The sequence below is a fragment of the Thamnophis elegans genome, chromosome 5 (assembly GCF_009769535.1).
Source record: "Thamnophis elegans isolate rThaEle1 chromosome 5, rThaEle1.pri, whole genome shotgun sequence".
Taxonomy (NCBI): domain Eukaryota; kingdom Metazoa; phylum Chordata; class Lepidosauria; order Squamata; family Colubridae; genus Thamnophis; species Thamnophis elegans.
In genome coordinates, this window is record NC_045545.1 from 62,701,132 (window position 1) to 62,721,741 (window position 20,610).

General features: G+C 36.9%; 1 protein-coding gene across 3 annotated transcripts in view; it reads right to left on the reverse strand.

Moving 5' to 3' along the window:
* Positions 1–20,610, reverse strand: part of TNNT2 (troponin T2, cardiac type) — a 40,530-nt gene that overhangs the window by 4,273 nt on the left and 15,647 nt on the right. For 2 of the 3 annotated variants that reach the window (XM_032218964.1, XM_032218963.1), the window contains exons 5-14: positions 18,162–18,221; positions 17,314–17,346; positions 16,492–16,513; positions 13,166–13,226; positions 12,942–13,058; positions 11,928–12,005; positions 11,050–11,160; positions 10,358–10,467; positions 5,721–5,811; positions 681–721 (exon numbers count right to left, since the gene is read on the reverse strand). In XM_032218964.1, the coding sequence (XP_032074855.1) occupies positions 681–721; positions 5,721–5,811; positions 10,358–10,467; positions 11,050–11,160; positions 11,928–12,005; positions 12,942–13,058; positions 13,166–13,226; positions 16,492–16,513; positions 17,314–17,346; positions 18,162–18,221 (724 nt within the window). Of the gene's footprint in view, positions 1–680; positions 722–5,720; positions 5,812–10,357; positions 10,468–11,049; positions 11,161–11,927; positions 12,006–12,941; positions 13,059–13,165; positions 13,227–16,491; positions 16,514–17,313; positions 17,347–18,161; positions 18,222–19,647; positions 19,733–20,610 lie in introns of those variants that run through there. The other variant, XM_032218965.1, reaches the window with a different exon arrangement.

A 20,610-nucleotide genomic window follows, 5' to 3' on the forward strand; every position in this document is an offset into this window, starting at 1 on the left:
GTCAAACACAACCCTGATGCAGCCCTCAATGATACCAATGGTTTAGAATTTTGAGAGTTATAATCCAACTTTATTGGAGAATACCAAATTGTTTGGGAGTGGACCTAGTCAGATAATTGGGAAAGATCCACTAATGGCAAAGGTAGGATATTGTTGCTGGCCCATCAAAAATTGTTTCACTCCAGTGGGAGCCTTCTTGATCTCACTCTTTCATAAAAAATTTAATGACCCTTCTACACCCAATATGTAGAATAAATAATAATGGGAAAACAAAATTTAGAAGATGGTAGACAGAAGAGAAAGTGAGAAAGCTCAATTGAAATAAGTGGCAAAGAAATTAAATAAGAAAAGCAATAGCAGTGAATGATATAAGTTGCTAATAGTAGAAGTGCTTCATTCAAGACACCTGAATACCAAGCTACAGGAGGTGTTGTCTTCATTTATTAGCCTTGGGTTGCAACAACAGGAAAGGCAAGAAATGAAGAGCAAAGGATTAGTATAAATGAATGAAGCAGAACAGGAAAAGAAATAAAAAGAAGACAAAAAAGACAGCACACATTAAAACTGGAAAGATTTGTGAAGTGCAAAAGAAAAAAGAGAGATAAATGTGGAAGATCTACTGGGAGTGCTTGATGCTATGAAACATGATGGACCTTTTACTACATGTTCTGAGTACTTACACCTTTTGATGATCACTAATGCGGTTCCGTAGAACATTAATCTGGAAAAGAAATAAATAGGTAATGATGTTTCAAGAAGAAGAAAGCATGGGAGCTACTGTGTCAGCACAGTATGAAGCCAAGAAAAGAACACAGACCAAAGACATTGATTATCCCCAATAGTCAGGAAGGCTTGCAGGCGGTAGCAGATGTTGAAGTGAGAACCAGAAACATATTTGGTTGCTTTATGTTTATTTACCTCGGTCCTTATTTCCCTTTTTTATTATATCCGTTTAACTTTTTCTTACAATATGCCTTCTTTCAATGAAGAGGAGATTTAAATTCACTTGCCTGCTCTACTAATCTCTGAGGGCTTCATTTTTCATATTGCTTCTCCAACGTGTTTCCATTGAGATTTTTTCTAGCAACAGAATGGTAGGTGAATATTCTCCTTTCAGGAGCTTAAAAGGAAAGCTCTGCTATTTGTGGCAGGATCTGCATTTCTTGAAACTCTACTTCCCTTAGCACAGCTCCACAATATTCTTCATTTTGAACATTATGCATTTTCTCTGTACAACCATGTCCTGTTCATGGAGTCCACTCAAAGCATTCATAAATATGGGAGCAATACTAATAATGCCACAAAACTAAGTTGCATTGCTATGTGGGAAATTGAAATGTCAGCCAGTCATAATGTATGTCGATTAAGTTTCAGAATTCCAAAAAGGAGAAATTGCAAAGCAACTAAAGATACATATACAACCGGAACCAACAATTTAATGTTAGTTAACCTACAACATTTCTAATAATTTGAGATACATAATGAAGTTAACAGGAAAAGATCTTGGAACGTTCATTGCCCAAAGCAAAAGAATCATGATACTTCTATTTAGTGGTTCTCAACCTTCCCAATGCTGTGACCCTTTAATACAGTTCTTCATGTTGTGGTAACCCCCAAACATAAAATTGATGTCTCAGTTCCTAAGACCATTGAAAATATGTGTTTTCCAATGGTCTTAGGCAATCCCTGTGAAAGGGTCGTTCGACCCCCAAAGGGGTCCCGACACAAAGGTTGAGAACCACCGATTTAGGAGAAGAATCAAAGGTTGGAGTAAAAGAAAGGGAGAACTGGAAAAACAATATTTATTTAGTTAGGCTAGGCTCCTTAGTTACTGCTGCTTCTGGTACAGAATTCCAATTAGAAAAGAAAGCTTCCAAAAGATTTTTCATGTCCATAACCTTGTTGATGGCTGAAAAGACAAAAGACTGTGTGACCTCACGAGACTTAAACTTGATTATAGGAATCATTGCAAACCAAGCAGGCAAACATGCCAAAGAACAACAGAGTTATCTGAAAAGGCATTGATAGCATCCAGACTTCACAGGGACATTGGAGGACACTATTGAGAGCAGCAAGTTGCATACATAGCTCCACACCATAGATGATGTTTCCAGGAAACAGGCTATACTTACTACTTGCTTAACTCATCACAGCGTGCAGTAAGTAAGGAAATCTGGTTAGGGTTAGAGAAAGGAGAATATTATAGCCTTTCATGAATAAATTCACATTTTTTTAACTTTCACCATCTGAACCTCTGGAGAATTCAGCCATTTCTAAACATTGATTAGTTCCTATCTTTGTATCTCTCCTGAATTATTATTGCAGTTTGCTGCCTAGTTTCCTAACTCTGCATTCTGTGTTGTGGGTTAAGTCCAGAATTGCATGGTCTCTATAGGCTTGGATCTCTCCCAATTCCCCCCCACTTTGCCAATTCTTAAAGTAGCTGAATATATGGGTGTATTACTAGTTTAAACTGCTGGTGCTGACTTTCCACATCCATAAGAATGCCACTCAATCATAATTCATATTCCCACAAGCTTGGGTCACTTATGCAATCAGGATGACTTAATTTTCTCTTATCTTAGAATAGGCACCCCACATTTCAAAGCTTTCTTCCATCTAGCTCTCACTCTTTAGAATTTACTCCATCTTAAGCAATGCAATTTTTAGAGGCCTTTAAATATTTAATATATTTAAATATTTTAAGGCTTTTATGAAGCTAGAAGAACTTTTCATGACAGTACTTGTCAGTTAGTGTCAATTATGACACTATTGGGATTAGATATTGATTATATTAACACTAGTTTATGCCATGCTGTGTTTTTATTGCTGTTTTGTTTAGATCACAGATAGTATAAGTGAATATCAAACGAAAATACTATTAATAAAAATGTATGAAACTTGTATGCATCCAATTCTCAAGGCTCAAGAAATTACAATTAAACATTTAAAAAATGGCAAGCAATTTTTATTGGCAATGTAGTAAAGTGTTTCACTCTCCTCCACCAAAGGCTGAATGAAGAGCTCATTACTTCTATAAAGTATTGCAAAGGAACTATTAAAAGAAACATAAAAATGGTGATCCTGAGAAACAAATCTTAAATATTCATTTATTGATACCTGAATAACACCAATATCCATGAGGAGAAGGAGTGAGATAGCTGTTCATAAATGTTAATAGCAAATTCATTTTTACAATAGAATAGAATAACAGAGTTGGAAGGGATCTTGGAGATCTTCTAGTCCAATTCCCCTGCTTCGGCAGGAAACCCTATACCACTTCTGACAAATGGTTAGCCAACATCATCTTAAAAACTTCCAGTGTTGGAACATTCACAACTTCTGGAGCAGAAGTTGTATTCAGCAGGTTCTGAACAGTTCTAGAGAACTGGTAGTGGAAATTTTAAGTAGTTCGGAGAACTGGTAAATACCACCTCTGACTGGCCCCACCCCCATCTATTTTCTACCTCCCAAGTCCTAGCTGATCGGTAGGGAATGGGGATTTTGCAGTAACCTTCTCCTGGAATAGGGTGGGAATGCCACACCCACCAAGCCATACTACGCCCACCAAGCCATACTACGCCCACCAAGCCATGCCCACAGAACCTGTAGTTTAAAATTTTCAATCCCACCAATATTCTGGAGGCAAATTGTTTCACTGATTAATTGTTCTAACTGTCAGGAAATTTCTCCTTAGTTCTAAGTTGTTTTTCTCCTTGATTAGTTTCCATCCATTGTTTCTTGTCCTACCCTCAGGTGCTTTGGAGAATAGCTTGACTCCCTCTTCTTTGTGGCAGCCCCTGAGATATTGGAACACTGCTATCATGTCTCCCCTAGTCCTTCTTTTCATTAAATTAGACATACCCAGTTCCTGCAACCGTTCGTCATATGTTTTAGCCTCCAGTCCACTCATCAGAAGTGGCAGTGGTGGGAGAATCCGCCCACCCTCCCGGATGCTTCTGGGCATGCGCAGAAGCATTGCCCATGAGTGTGTGCACATACACGAGTGAACTGGTAGTAAACAGGTTAGCAACCCACCACTGCCCCTAATCATCTTTGTTGTTTTTCTCTGCACTCTTTCTAGAGTCTCTTTTTGATATAAATTCTTATGTAGACAAAATGGATCTATATAGGCAGAAGTTAGAAATGTCTTGAGGTTTGTAGGAAACCTCACATTTGCAAAATGGGCCTTCAGACTTGCAAGATTCTGTTAATGAAGCTTTACAATGAATTTGTTTCCTGTCTGGTCTGCCTGGGAAAGCTGACATCCATTTTGCAAGTCTGAAGGTTCAAATCTCCTACTGCCACTTTTACAGCCTGAAAAGCTAGTGAGGGCTTCTTATCCACCTCTTTCCCTGTGCATTGCACAATGTGGGCTAGGCCCTCTCTTATCTGACTGTTATCTAGGCAGCATTTTTTACCCCATTTCTCAAGGCCTTTCTCGTATCCCTATGCCTAAAATATCCTTTGCTAACCTGGGGTGCCCACATACATTGGGAATACAAATCTTAGAATTGCCCTTGCCAATGAGAAATGTTGATAAGTATAGTCCAAGATAAATAAAACTATTCAGTTCAGGGAAAGCAGGTTTAAACTATTTTTCCCACCTATTCAACTGTATCCACTTGAAGCACAGAAGTAACTTCACTCATGTAAAGAGATCTTCAGTGCTGACTTATCATGTTGGTTCCAAATGGAAATAAATCTAGATTGTCTTTCAAATGAGTCATGTCAGATTACTCATGCCCGTCTGTTCTTATTTGATGAAAAAAATATGTCATTTTGTAGTGAAAATAAATGGGGGGGGGAGTAAATACCAAGGTTGTGTTGAAAGCTTGTCCATTTTCGTTTTCAGTAGTGATTTCAGTGCAAAGAAAATATGACTAGAACACCCAAATGAGGAAAATATTCAACTTTCTCTGAGATTAATCATCACCATGATTCCTTTTGTCCATTCTGCTTCAATCCACCCACTTCCTGATTGATATTTCTTGCTCACAGAAATGTGAATAATACCAGCCAATGAAGGATTTTGTCATTTACAGTATTTCATGAAGGCATGACACAATAATATTCCTCAAAGCAAGGGAAGTTAATTGAGCATAAAAACAATTCTTTTTCTTCCTGGATCAGTTGCACAGGTGATCCCAGCCAATTAGGGATCATGTATTTAAAAGAATAACCATCTTCCCATTTAGCTCCCTTGTGTTAATTACAGAGAGGGATGGAAACACTGCTTTCTTGTTGGGGGATTGCTTTGTGGTTTTAAAAACAGTTATAAAAACTTTTACACTGTACAAATGGCAGTACTGAATCACAGGCCTGTGTTCAGCTGTACAGCAAGTTTTATTGAGACATCTGCAATCATTCACTGACAGCTCATTTCCAGGTCAAATGGAAAAATTCTTTGGGCAGATAACTATCCCAAGATAACTTTTATGGATGCATAGCTTGCATTTGTGTCCTGTAGAATGTGTACATTGTTAACAGCACAGTAGGCTATGCATTACTACAGATCTTTTAATAATGCATGCTGCTACATTGACATAACTTGACTTCAATTATGAAAATGTTCTCAAAAAATAAAAAAAGTTCTACAAAGCTCCCAAAAGTTCTAATATTTCTCCTTTAATTTCACTCAGTCTTAGAAGAAGTGACATTTGAATACCCTATATAGAATCCAAAACTGTAAAGAAATTGATATCGATGTTTAGTCTTACCTCGTATTTCTGCCTTTTAAACTTTTCCTGTAAATCAAATTTCTCAGCCTCAAGATCGTGAATGCTCTGCCACAGTTCCTTGGCCTTTTCCCTGATTTGAGAAGACATGACATTAGTAAAAGTAGTAGTCATGCTAGTTCTAAATTAAGTGAAATACATAATGGAAGCATGTTGGTCTAGATCAGTGGTTCCCAAAGTGGGCGGTACTGCCCCCTGAGGGGCAGTGGGATGACTTAGGGGGGTGCTAAGAGGCAAGCGGGCGGCAGGGGGGCGCTAAGAGGCAAGGGGGCAGCAGGGAGCGCTAAGAGGCAAAGGAGGTGTGGAGATGGCCGCCTCACAGGGCGCAATTCTGCCTGGGGCTCTGTTGACCGCCAGTCATCTGACCAGCAGGGGTGAAATTCAGTCTAACGTCCCAAAGACTGGAAGGATTTTTTGCTTGCTTTCTTGCTCAGGAGGCATACAAGGATGTCAGGTGGGGAGGGAGAAGGAGGGCAGAAAAAGAAGAGAAGAGCCTTTTGCCTACATTTCTCCTCTGATATGACTCTGTGTGTGCTGTGCATGGAGAAGAGATGCAGGACTGAACGGGGCTGTCCTTGGGCCTGCATTTCAGGGATTGGGAATTGGTGTTACATTACGCAGCAAGTCCGATGTCACTGCACAAGAGCGCTCGCCTGCCTGCCTGCCTCTCTCGCGCTTTTATTAATGGCTTTACTTCTGACTTCCTTTCCGGGACTGCGCTGTGAGCCGCCTCCACGAGGATTGCACCACAGCACGCGTGTGCAACGGAGCCACCCCCCCAATCCTTCTTGCACCCACTCCACACGGACGCACCACTCTCGCCTGCCTCTACCCCTCCCACCTTAGAAATGCAACACAGGTAAACATGTGGTGGGGGGAAGAGAGAAAGGCTAGTGCCTCTCTGCGTCCTCGCTCCTTTCATAGAGGTGGCCTTAAAAAGCGAGGAGCGGGAGGAAGGGCACTTGGGGTGGTTTCTCAAACTTTGAGTTGCAAAGTAATCTCATTGAAGGCTGAAATATAGGGGAGATTGTGGGAAAGGGATAAGCATTTCCAACATATACTGTTTTTAAAAAAGTAAATAAAAAGTGGTCTAATTACTGTCTAAAGTTGGATATTGTCACATACAGGAAAAAGCAAAGCAAAACAAAATTATGATAGAACAATGTCCCATATTAGAAGAAAATGCTGTCTAAATGTTTCAGTATGTCAAACAAGATGTTTTATAACCAAATGGAGTCAAAACACTGCAGTTTTTTTTTAATAAAGTGCCCTTCCTATCTTGATATTTATGCACAGTGAGACCTTTGTCAAAGATAAACCTGGATAATGGCATCACTCTTATGTTGTATGAGTACACATGAGCTGCAAGGCTTATATTTTGCCATAGTATCATCTACAGCTCCATAAGTACTACTAGGATTTTGACCAGCTGCTGGGCACCAATATATTGAGGAATACGGAAAGACTGATCACGTGGGGCAGTCTAATGAGCATTTCTGAAATGGCAGATACCACAGAACAAAGTCTTCTTCCTTCTCTACCCCCCACCCCATCCTGTTATTTTGAAGAAAAACAAAGCGGTGTGTGTGTGTGAATGATCAGGCATGTACTGTATTACCCAGAATTTACTGAACAGTAAAGTAGTTACTAAATTTTACTGAGTTTACTAAGTTACTAGTTACTAAGGTTCTTGAAAAATGACTATCAGACTTTGAAAAGCTGGTATCACTGGATCATGTTCAACAATTTTGTTGAATTAATGTTAACTAAAAAGGTTTTTAAATTGGATTTTGAATAAATGTGCAATTAATTGTTAGTTTTAAATTTTACTGTTACTATCTTCCTTCTGTCGTGCAAACCACCCAGTCACATGACCCCCAGCCACACCCACCAGGCCACGCCCACAGAACCAGTAGTAAAAAAAATGAATTCCACCACTGGGTGGGGGGCACTGAGGACCAGTTTGTAGCACCAAGGAGGTGGTGGACTGAAAAAGTTTGGGAACCACTGGTCTAGATGTTGCTCCCATGAACTATAGCTAGCATGGCCATTCACCATAGCAGAAGGGACGATGGAGCTTGTATTGCATTCAAATTTAATGAGTTCATATGCTGACTGGTTTTTCAGAATTCAGCCTTTTGATAAGTAGGGAACAGCCTGAACAAACCAGTGTAGCAGTATCTAAGATGGTAAACAGTATTCAGTGGTTGGTTCCTTGGGATAACCTTGTAAGAAGCACTTGCTTCCTCACATTTTCTGGCCCATATAAAAATCCAATCCTATAGAAGAAAACTTGACAACCTATTGTTTCCTTCTTTTTCATCAGTCTACACATCTGGCTCTTGTGATCTGGAAATCACAACTCCTAAAAGCCCATGTAAACCATAGAAGAATTGTAGAAGCAATTCATGCAAAAGTCCGCTTAAACCTTGAAGTCTGATGCACTTTCCAAACAGTAGACTAATTTGTACTACCTCTTTAAGAGGTAGAGAATTATTCCCTCCCCTTAATTATTATGGAAAGTACACTAAAACAAACAATCAAAAAAAAGGAAAAGAACAAAGAGAGAGAAAAATCTCTCCATCATTATTTCTGTAATGTGGTCCACCCTTGGCAGGACACAGTGTTTTCTAAAACCCTCAACCAGTCTCTTGAAGTTGTGTATTTTTCTATGTGATCTTTGCACCCTCTAGCGGTCTTTTCTTTTTAGCTCAGATGCCAGCAATACTGTACATTCTCCGGCCTGACGCCCAACCAGTCATCAGTACAATTATGTAGCACCTATTTAAGATATAATCCTGCTGGCATCTCTTAAGGCAAATTGTGGGCAGTCAAACTGACAATTCTGTTTAACAAACTGTAAACATGTCAAAACCCTGATAAGTTACACAATGAGAAAAACATTAGTATACACCAGAGGTAGTCAACCTTTTTATACTACCGCCCACTTTTGTATCTCTGTTAGTAGTAAAATTTTCTAACCACCCACCGGTTCCATAATAATGGTGATTTATAAAGTAGGGAAGTCAATTAAATTAAAAAAAGGAAAGTCTTCAGTATTGGACAAAACCCCTACAGCCCACCATGAAAGCTGGAACACCCACAAGTGGGCGGTAGGGACCAGGTTGACTACCACTGGTATACACTAACCCTGACTTGGGAAAAATTAAAGAGTCTCTTGACTTGAGCTTGACTTCTGGTTGTCTTTATGAACACATCCCTATTGTTTTCATGGCAACTACACAGAAGTAGTTTGCTACTGCTGTCTTCCAGGTTTTTTTTTTTTTACTTCCCAGTGTAAACCTCTGCCCTGGACTTCCATGATGATTTCAATCTAAATACTAACAAGATTTGATCCTATTCAGCTTTATTAAAACCAAGATTTTTTGGCCATTTGTTTAGGGAACTCTAATGTATGTATGTATGTATGTATGTATGTATGTATGTATGTATGTATATGTATGTGTGTATATATATATATGTATGTATGTTTGTGTGTGTGTGTGTGTGTATGTATATATATATATATATATATATATATATAATTTTTTTACAACCCCTGGTATGCCCAAATATGGGAGGAAGATCACTACTTCCATTCTCTGTCCTTCGGCTCGTCACAAGAGACCATCCAGACAGAAACCCAATATTTTTTTACTGTTGCCTTTTTGTTACATTTTGTTGTATTTGTGCTGTATGTATGTGTATGTGTATACATACATACATACATACATACATACATACATACATATATATATATATATATATATATATATATATATATATACACATACATACATACATACATACACACACACACATATATATATATATACATACATACACATATATATATACATATATACATATATACATATATACATATATACATATATACATATATACATATATACATATACATATACATACATACATACATACATACATACATACATACATACATACATATATATATATATATATATATATACACACATTTTAACACCAGCTTGGCTTTGTACTTTGCCTACGTTGGAGTTAAATTTGCCATACTGCAGTTAAACAATTTCTGGAAGACCATAGATTCCTCACCCCTTTTCAGAGACTGAGTGTATGTTTACTTTTATTGTGCCTCTAGAGCAGGGATGTCAAATTGGCAGATGCATCACATGCAGACCACGCCCACCCCAGTTCCACCAAGGAGGAAAAACGATATGACACATGACATCAATGTAATGCCCCAGGTTTGACACCTCTGTTTTAGAGTATTTCTTACGCCCTTTGTCCCCCAATATTCTGCAGCCATGCAAAACTGCTTGGTATGCATCAATATAACCAAAGTACATAGGATTTACAGTTATTTATCTTTGGACTAGAAAATGGTTCAGCATCAGCTCTTTTTTCGGTTGTAACATGATCATGCCATCCTCTGAGAGAGAGTGACATTAGTGACAGAAATTAGACTACATTTGCTATCTGCCCAGCCATACGTCATATCTAAGAAATAGAAGAAATGGCAGGTAAAATCCAGTTTTCATCTCATTTCTTGCTTTGCACTCCTGAAGAAAAGAAGACTCTCCAGCAATGTCTTCTGACCAAGGAATGAGCTCCCCTCTCACCTCAATTTGTCTTCATTCAAATGATCGATATTCAAGGGTTTACGGCGCTCAGTGAGGATCTTTTTCTTCTTTTCCCGCTCTGTTTGTTTCTTCCCACTTTTCTTCTCTGTCTAAAGAAACCAATTCATGAGTGACATCAGCGGCTGTCCAGTTCAGCCAAATTGCTTCTCTCCAGGGGTGAATCTGAGAAGACACCTATGCATTAAATGGCCATTTCACGGGCAAAATGTTATGTGGATTAAAACTAAAGATTAAAAAAAAGTTTCAAAGGGCAAGCATTGCAAGTGTGAAATTATTTTTATATATTAGTGCAGATCTTTCCAAGAGGAGGGAAGATGCTGAGTTCACAATTTATGAATTTTGACCTTTATTTGCTTGACAAAGCACAGCAATTCCTCCAAGCAGATCTTTTGTTTGAAGGACCAGGTAAATCAAATCCAGTTCAAAAGTTTTAAAAAAAGAAGAATTAAAATAATTGGGGAGCAGAGGCTTTGAATTTGTAGTTAGAAACTGGATAATTAAAATGTGGGTAGCAAATAGCTGAAATTTCATCATTTTATACTCAGATATAATATACTTCTGTTTAAATGACAAGTATTTGTGAAATGTGCCGTCATCCCTATAATTTAATATATACAGAGTTTATACAACTTTTTTTTTGCAATGGTCTGTTACAACAGTTATATACACACCTTCTGAAGGTAGCCTCCAAAATGAAGCATGTTGGAGAAAGCTTTTTTCTTCCTCTCATCCTCTTCAGTCCGCTTCCTGGCTTCCTCTTCCTCTTTTCGAGCTCTCTCTTCCTACCAAAAAAGGAGACATTGATTTCAGAAGAATAGAGAATGTACAATAAAGTCAAATGTGTACCCAATAGATGCCACTAAGAAGACGATAGCAAATAAATGCAGTCTAATTCTTGCCATAGCCAGAACAGTGATAATTCTGAATTAATTCTTGTTTAAGTTGTCCAACTGCACCAAAAGACAATTAGAAAAAGATTTAATAGTTACAATTGGCTTTTCTCTCTATGAATTGAATAGCATTAGATTTAAGATTCCAGTTCCCAGAAAAAGAATTGAAGGATCAGACTGGATGTACAAAACTCTTACAGAACCAAATATAAATGGGACAAGAATTGTCATGTATTTGGAAGTATAGTCAGTAATTGGTCAATTATTACCAGCTGATGAAATTTAGCACTTTATTTTTTATAAATATAGCAATTTATATTGTCAAACATCTAGCACCATCCTTTTCTCTGAATTAAAAAAAAATAAAGTGAATAGTGTATCATGTGGTATTTAATCATATCTTTATACAATAACTATGGGACAATAATTGTATCAAAGCCAGTGGTCACCTCCCAAAACAGTTCAGCTTGATGTTGAGTTAAACATTAATGTGAAAACAATTCAGTTATGTTTTGGCAAGTCAGTGTGAATGGAATATTAAGCATTAACCCAGAATGTTTGCTGACTGATATTATTGATAACTATTGAGAGTGAGAAAAGAAAATTACTTCCACTAGTAACACTTAGGAAACTACACCACAAATGTTGGATAGACTCACAGCCAGACGGGCCTGGCGTTCCTTCTCCCGCTCACTACGGATCCGTTGTTGTTCAGCTCGTTCAGCTCGTCGCTGCTCCTAAATAAAGCAAGCTTAATTTTTAATATAGCTTCCTGAACAGTGGCCCAATCGTTTAGGATTCATGTTAAAATTTTATACTGTCAATGGACAAGAACTGTTGACACTTGCAGTACAATTTTGTCAATTCAATTGAAGTGGCATAAAAGTTATTGTTGCAGATAAATCAAGACATTAATTGCAAATCATTTCTCCTAGCAATAAAGATGCTATATTATAATTAGCAATAGCAATAGCAGTTAGACTTATATACCGCTTCATAGGGCTTTCAGCCCTCTCTAAGCGGTTTACAGTCAGCATATCGCTCCCACAGTCTGGGTCCTCATTTCACCCACCTCGGAAGGATGGAAGGCTGAGTCAACCTTGAGCCAGCGAGATTAGAACTGCTGAACTGCAGATAACAGTCAGCTGAAGTGGCCTGCAGTACTGCACCCTAACCACTGCGCCACCTTGGCTCTTGGTGCCCTGAATGTACTTACTAAGGACATACATTTCTCTATTAATATTATTTCTTACTAGAAATGTATAGAATTGCTTTAGCAATAAAGATCTGCAATTTTCTTTCCCATTTAATACAGCGGTTCCCAACTTTCCTGCTCCATGAACCGGCAGTGGTGGCAGTGATGGGGGGGGAGGGGATGGTTTCACCTGTGCACCAACACTTGCACAAATGAAGCTTTGTGTACTCGCACACTCGCCTGCCGCTTGTGAGATCCAGTTCTCAATCCTTCCCTATTAAGAAGAATTGTGCCTAGAATTACATATTGTTATAATCATCCATTACAAGCTGTTAATAAACCCAGTCTTGATGCTATGTATGAACAACTGCAAAATCAGTGACTTTGATAAAACAGTTAAATAATTAGTAAGAGGGTTAGGAGAATTGGGTCTGACCATAAAGAGTGTCCAAATGAAAAGTATGAAATTCCAACATACAATTCTGTCCTTGAGGAAGATCAGCTCTTCTTCTTCCTTCTTCCGATTCTCAAAATGCGCCTCAATTAGACCTTGTAATTCATTCAGATCTTTTTCCATTCGCTTCCGGTGAATATCCTGCAGGGCAACAAGAGCATGAGCAAGATTTGGCATTGTTCTCTCAAGGACCTCTAGTGGTAAGAAAGAACTAGTTTGGGCCCTGGCAATGGCCTAAGAATACTCACATCAAAGTCTACTCTCTCTCCATCAGGGATCTTTGGAGGGACCAGATTAGGCGTGAACAACCTGAAATTAGAGGAAAACACAGATTAAAATGGGATCATACAATACCTGACCTTGATTTCATTCCGTCTCTTTCTGTATACCTACGAGTTCATTGATTCGGTTGCATTTCTTACATCCTTAGGCCAAATGTAATCCCATTGGTGTTGAGGAGTTTAATTTCCAAATTGAAATAAATTTATCCAAGACAATATAGGCAAAACTCATACACTGTAATATTGTTTTTATATTGTGTAAACTGCACATAAGGAAATAAATTCATTGTCACTTTTGAGATAAAAAAATATTTAATCTAGAAAATAGCATATCATGAAGTAGGTGAATACCTGTATAATTTACATATTGCTTGTTACAACTGATTTTTATTTTTATTTTGGAGAAGCCTTCAATTATATAATCGTCTTAACTATAAGCTACATGATACAGTTTAGATCATGTGATGTTTATCTAATTGGATGACATTGATATAGTTCTTTTTGTAAACAAGAATGATTAAAATTTAGAGTAACTTCATTGTTTCCTAAAATTCTTGTTGCATTTACTGGTAGGTTTAAAAAAAAAGTTTTAAAATCTTTCTTTAGCTGTGAGAAAATAATTTCACAGTGCCATTTAAAAGGCATTATCTTACATTTTAACCAAATGTGTCCATGACTAAAATATTTCTTAAAAACAGGAAAGTCTCAGTATCACATCCAAAATGTTAAAGGAATAAAACCATCTTATCTACAGTGGAAATCTAGAATAGGGCTAAAAATATAATAGCTGGTCTCAGAACTCCCCAAGCAAATTTTATTTTTATTAATTTATTTAAATAATGTTTATGGTCACCATTTCATTGCTGTGGTTATTTATTTACACTGATTGCCAATGTCTCTGTAATTTCAATTTATTTATTTATTGAGGGGGGAGGAAGCACCAAATGGAACGTCACAATGGTTGCCATGGCTCCACCTGTCATTCCAGTTTTATTTCTCTTTACCCGATTTAGATGAAGTATTGAGCAGCTGTAATAACTTCATATCTGGCATTGGAATACTATCCTTGTGAGGGTTTCATCTAAGGCTGCAAGCCGCAACTGCTTTCCATCTGTCTCATCCCTTCTGTAGCTGACATTTTAAAAAATTTTAGATAACTTCCAGAACTACTTAAAAAGATTGTGTATTTTGAGTTATGCAATTCATTTTTTAAAAACGTTTATTAGCTATATAACCATAATTTTATTGAAAATAAAATGAAGACACTTTCCCAAGATATATAAAATAATACAAACAAGGAAACACAACAGCAAAGAAATGCATGCAATTTTGGGTTTTAGTTGTTAGCTTTCTTGTAGTAAAACATTGGTGTAATTTTTTTTAATCAATGGTATTGAATAGTATGGGAAACTGCATTATTGAAAAGCTGATGTAGAACTGAGTCATGAAGAATCATTTAATTGAAGGTAAATGTTGTTCTCATTTAGTCTCAATTTTTATTTTTATTTATATCAGAACAATTCCTAATATTTCCTCCTAATAGAATACCTCTATCTATATATTTTTAAAAATAGAAATATCTTTTTAGTATGAGGTTTACAATTTGAATTTTTCTTTCATATGATAAAAAAGACTACTTTCTTTCATTTACATTGACTCTTTTTATTTTTTGGTCTTATCTTGTTTTATTTTCAATGTTTTATTGAACACTGTATTTTTAAACAACATAATTACTTATATAAAATACATATAAAAGCGGGGGGGGGGGATCTACTGTTTTCAGTGGAATTTATTCCCAGTTAGTATATAAGCCTACAACAGAAATATAAGGGCTTCTTCCAAAGTAGAGAATTACACCTTATTTTTATGTGAATGCTCAGAGGAGGTTTAGGTTGAAAACTGTGTTTATATTTATGAATATAAAGGACAATCACAATTTCATAGAATAAATACATTCATAGGAAATTAAGATAGCCTGATCATTTATCAAACTTTTGAAGCCTAAGTGCAACCAGAACCCTCACTGTAAGAATAAATGACTCATCTGATGACCAGAGAGAATAAGAAACAAGGATAGTTGATACCCTGACCTTAGGAGATGAAACTCACATCATTCCAGTGTTTAATGGTTATGGTTAAATTGATCTAAAGTCTATCAACTTATGGATATATTGAGAATGCAAATGAAGGTCCTGCCATTTATAGCAGAGATTAGACGAGATGATAAAAGTATTGCAAGATTGCAAGAAGGTGCACAGAATATGGAGCTAAAAAGACTTAGTAGCTTAGCTGGTGCAGACAGCTGTTGATGCTGCAATGACATCTCGATAATGGAGGATCCCAAGACAGCTGCTGCATGCAGAGCACTCTGGGATCTCCTTGTATCAGGTTGCTCCAAAGCTTAGTTAATCACCCGAGGATTTCAGGTCTAAAGGACTGTGAAATGGATTGGTTGCAGTTATACTATAAATGGGGCAATCTATGCTAAATAGGACAGATTAAAGCATCTGAGTGACATGCAGCTAAGAGAAAGCAAGCTAAGAGACAACAGGGGTAGGACAGCTGATATTTATGGCTTCCAACTTCAGTCATCATGTCTATGTCTCTATTCTGTTTTTGCCTGGGTTTTGTTCTCTGGAATGCTGCTACGGGGAGAAGTAATTAAACAATCAAACCTTAGAAACCATCTCTCTTTATTTTCTATTTTCCTTACAGGCCAACTATACCCTGAGGAGCAATGATGTAGTTGTATGGATGGCACATTAGTTTTGGCAACAATTTGAGTCCAGCTCCAACCTGAGTATTGGTCTCAGCTGAGCATGAGGATAGCCATGTTAGTTGTCCTACATGCATTGATTATGGGGGTGTCCTTGCCTGGCTGACCCACATGTATTGATTTATGAGGGGTTCCCAGAGTCTTGTGATTTTCTGCAGCATCTGGCTGCATAAATAGCCACATCAGGAGCCACTGCAACCCTCTCATTATTCGCTTAAAAGGTTACCTATAGAATGGAAGACCTGCTGCCACTACATAAAAAGTGCACAGAAGACAACAGCTCCAGTGTCAATTTTTTTTATCTTTTCCTTTTTTCACATTTTTATGAAAGAAAAAAAGAGAACAGAACCAATGGGAAAACATGGGCAGGTTATACATGTGACGTAATGGCATCTCATCTAAATCTATAAAATTCATTGAATGTTGCGAGGCAACTGTATGACAAAAATGTAGTCTAGAAACAAGTTATATTTTAATATATTTATGGTAACATAACACTCAAGGCATATGTACTTACTTGGGTTTGGGCTTTGATTCCCCTGCAATAAAAACAAGTACAAAACTATAAAACATTATAAACACCATGCTATTTCTTTTGTGGATAAGCAGTATCATACAAAAAGGACTAATAAATGCTCAACAAAATGTGGTAGTAGTATAGTGGTATAGTGGTAAGAAAAAAACCCTCACTTTTTTCTCTCCTCCCCAACCCCCTTTCATTAATTCAAGTTCTTTATTGTTTACTCCCCTTTATATTCTAGATCAAAATTTTCTATATGTCTAATCATTACTGGAGGATTTCATGGAAATTGACCTCTACTCCCATCATGACTTTGATGAGTTGAGGCTTTCACTAACTGTTAAAGTGGTCTCTGTCTCAGTAAAGAGAAGGAGAAGACAATTACCAGTCTTAACAAGAGCCATGTGACTAGCAACATTTCCCATTAACAGTAAAGGGTATATTGGTCTGTTTTGCCATATTTTGGCTAGTATACCATAATCAATTTTTACCCCAAGCATGCTGAAGCTATTGTATGCATACTAAGATCTCTGATCTAGAGGCCAACTTAATGTTGCATCCCAACTAGAAGATTACTAGTTTACAAAATAAACAATAAAAACCATGTCTCCATTCGTTGTACTTAGACTTACTGTATATACTACTTCACAGTGCTTTAAAGTCATTCTCTTGGTCCTCTTGATCCATGGATGCTAAACAAGTCTAATATGACATATGAGCTAATCTTTGCTCAGCCTAAGCTAATATAAGAGCTCTGAGAATTTCAGCCAATCACTCACTCAGACTGTTATGACATACAGGTATTTCCTATTTACTTACCTTCTTCTTGTTCTTTAGCTTGCTCTTCTGGTTCTATTTTAAAAGAGGAGTAAAGAACTTGATTAGCACTATAGCACATTGCTACACCACCACTCCCTCTGGATGCATTTTATTGCTCATAAGCTATGCCTGAAATCATTCCTAGGATGCTTTGCAGTTCATCCACTCATTCCTGAGAAAGCTCACATTACTGACATTCTGGTTTGTTTGATAATCAGAGTCAGTAGCATCTCCATTTCTAATTTATTGTAACATCAAAACTGGACTAGATTATAATGTTATGAGCACCTGCAAATATAGATATACCATCAAAGTGACTTTCAATTAATAAAATGCTACTTTTCATAAATATTTCAAAGTACTTGTTCCTTCCGGTGAAAGTGTTAGTATTCCCCTTTTAAAACCTACGTATAAAGAAAGGGGAAATAACACATAGTCAGCATAGAACATTAGATATATAGTTTATCTTTTCATGTTGTGGATATCCATACAACTATCTGTTTTAGATATAATAATTGCTAGTTTCAACAAAACCTTGATTTTCTCAAATAGCATTATGCTTCCATGCATAGGTGAAGAGACCTGGGATGGGAAAAGGGAATCAGCTAATGATTTCATTAAGCACAAATTACTTTCTTCGGTTTCTGAGCTGTCTTATAATACCCATGAAACATAAACTGGGAGAAGTAGGGACGTTAATGATTTATATATAACTGTGAAGCTTTATAAAAATGTAGTTATAGATCTCATACATCTCTGCATTGTAAAAGGGCATATTGTCATACCCATAACCCCCATCCCCAAAAAGTATCACCCCAAAACTGGTTTAGCAGAAAATCACTGCATGCCTTCTGCTATGGCTTCTTCTGCATCTTCCTTGATTTCTTCCACTTGTTCGTCGTCTTCTTCTACAAAATAGAACACCAGAATAACCACCAAATGCAAGTATACAGAGATGAACCAATAAAAAGAAATATTTGAATATATTAGTGTCAGGATATGGAAAGTTGGTGAAAGAAGAAGAGCTGAAAAAGAGAAAAGTCCCCCCCCCCAAAAAAGAGAGAGAGTGGGGAAACAGCAGTCCTGTGGTTATGTGTGACCTTTAGCTCAAATTGATGAGGTCCTTGGTCTGATTTCAATGACCGTTTTCAAGCAAGCAATTCAGACCTCTGAGAGGAGCAATATTTTTCCTCAGTATGAGGAAAGAAAGAAAAGAAAATGTTAGAAACAGAGGAGAGAGAAAGAGACAGGAGGATGTTGAAAAGGGGTGACTGAGAAAGAGGGAGCTTTGTTCAATTTGCTTCTGGTTCTACCCATCACTGATTTGTGATTCCAATAACTCCTAAAGAAATCTGCCCCTCTCCAAAATGCCCATTAGTTACATTTTGATTCAGTTATAAATGTCTTTCATGATGATTAAGGAAAGGAGACAGAATTCTGGGATGATCTGAGATTTCAATAAGGCACTCTTTAAATATCTAGGGCCTAGATATTTAGATTCTAGGCAGATTCCTCAGGATACATCTAAGTGGACACTTCCCACTTCCCCATTTCCAATGCATTCCAAAACAGAATAACTGTTAAATTAAGGAAACAAATAAAGAATAGAGCAAAACAATGTTCAGCATATTAGAACATCTACCAATACAATAAAGGAAAATTATAGGCAAGTTGTACCTTTTTAGTTAATGATTTTTTTTTAATTTAAAATAAGTTAGATATAATCAGAACTCCATAATTATAATGAATGCTGAAGAAAAATGGGCAGAAACATTTTTTTCTCCTTTTGGTAATTTTGCAGTCTTTTATTTCTGCAATATAGATCGGATGAATTAATGTATGCCAAAAATCTAGTGAAGCAAAAAAAGAGTTGCAGACAGAGAACTTTGTGTAGGAGCTTGTTCCACTATCTGACAATTCATATGGTTTGCAGCCTAAACTTATAATTTTTAGCCAGTGATTCTAAGCCTCCTTTATGGAGCAATAGAGAATAAATCCATTCAATCTTCTGTATGATAACCATGTAGATAGTGCCAAGATATCATTTAAGTTAGATCAACTTTCAGTCCTGAAATGGAATATTAGGATTTTCCAGTTCTATCTTATTACACATGAGAATGACTTTTGTTATATGGAAAATACTATTTTCCTTCCTCAGTATTACAGTTCCCATTCTTAGACCTCGTTATGTTTGTGGTTTAAGTAGTCCTACTGATATGTATATTGTATATTTCAGTTAGGTATGGTCCTTCCATACATGAATGAATAATAAATATTCCTATTGTAACATGAAGAAATACTTATAAAGTAAAATGAAAATAAAGGTTCTACTACCGTCTTCCATCTCTATCCATTCTTCCTCTTCTTAATCAAGGCAAGCAGGGTGGTGAAAGGGAATAAGTACAGAAGGTTAGCAAGGATTATAAGAAGCAGTGGTATCAAAATAAAGTATCTATAAACAACTAGGTGTTATGCTTCAGTGCTGGTTTGTTTGTTGCTGTTGCTGTTGTGCACATGACTAGAGTTTAGGTGCCAAGCATTTATGAAGCCAGGCATTAACAAGAAAATGGGATATTAAGCGCTAAACAATCTAGGATATTCACATATTCGTGTACAAACAGATATCAATATTTTGCCATCACTTGGATAGTTAGAAAACATACATGTAAAAAAGAAAACTAATTTCAGACTGAACAGAATTTCAATGTCCTTGTTTCAATTCATTTTATATAAAAGTAACAATGCATGTTTCAAAAACTCCTTGGAAGTGATTCGAATCTTTTGTGAACACAGCCCTCTCTGCTAAAGCAGTTGGATTTTTGTTCAGTATCCTGTGGAGCCTGAAATGGAGATTGGAGAGGGTCTGTGCGTGTCATGTGATTTTTAAAGGGCAACTTTTCAGATTATTGTGGGCAATATGCTGACTCTGTAAACAGCTCAGAGAGTGCGGTAAAGCATTATCGAGCCGTATATAAGTCTAGGGGCAATTGCTAGCAATTGCTATTGCTACTAAGCTAAAGGAGTCTCTTTTCAGTCATAGCCTCGTATTTCTTTTTGAAGATCGGTGCCATTTTTTGTACATCATTATTGTTGAATGAGGAGGAGGAGGGTTGCAGAAGGTGTGCTAAAAGAAAGAAGAGTGGAGTATATTTTTTTTTCAAATTTTGATGGAAAATCATAAGGACTTTAAAAACTATGGTTTCATGTTGTCATTTCCATGAATTTACTATTTTTATTTGACATTGGAAGTTATAATTTGCAATTTTGGGTTGTTTGCTATGGATCCGGTTTTAATGA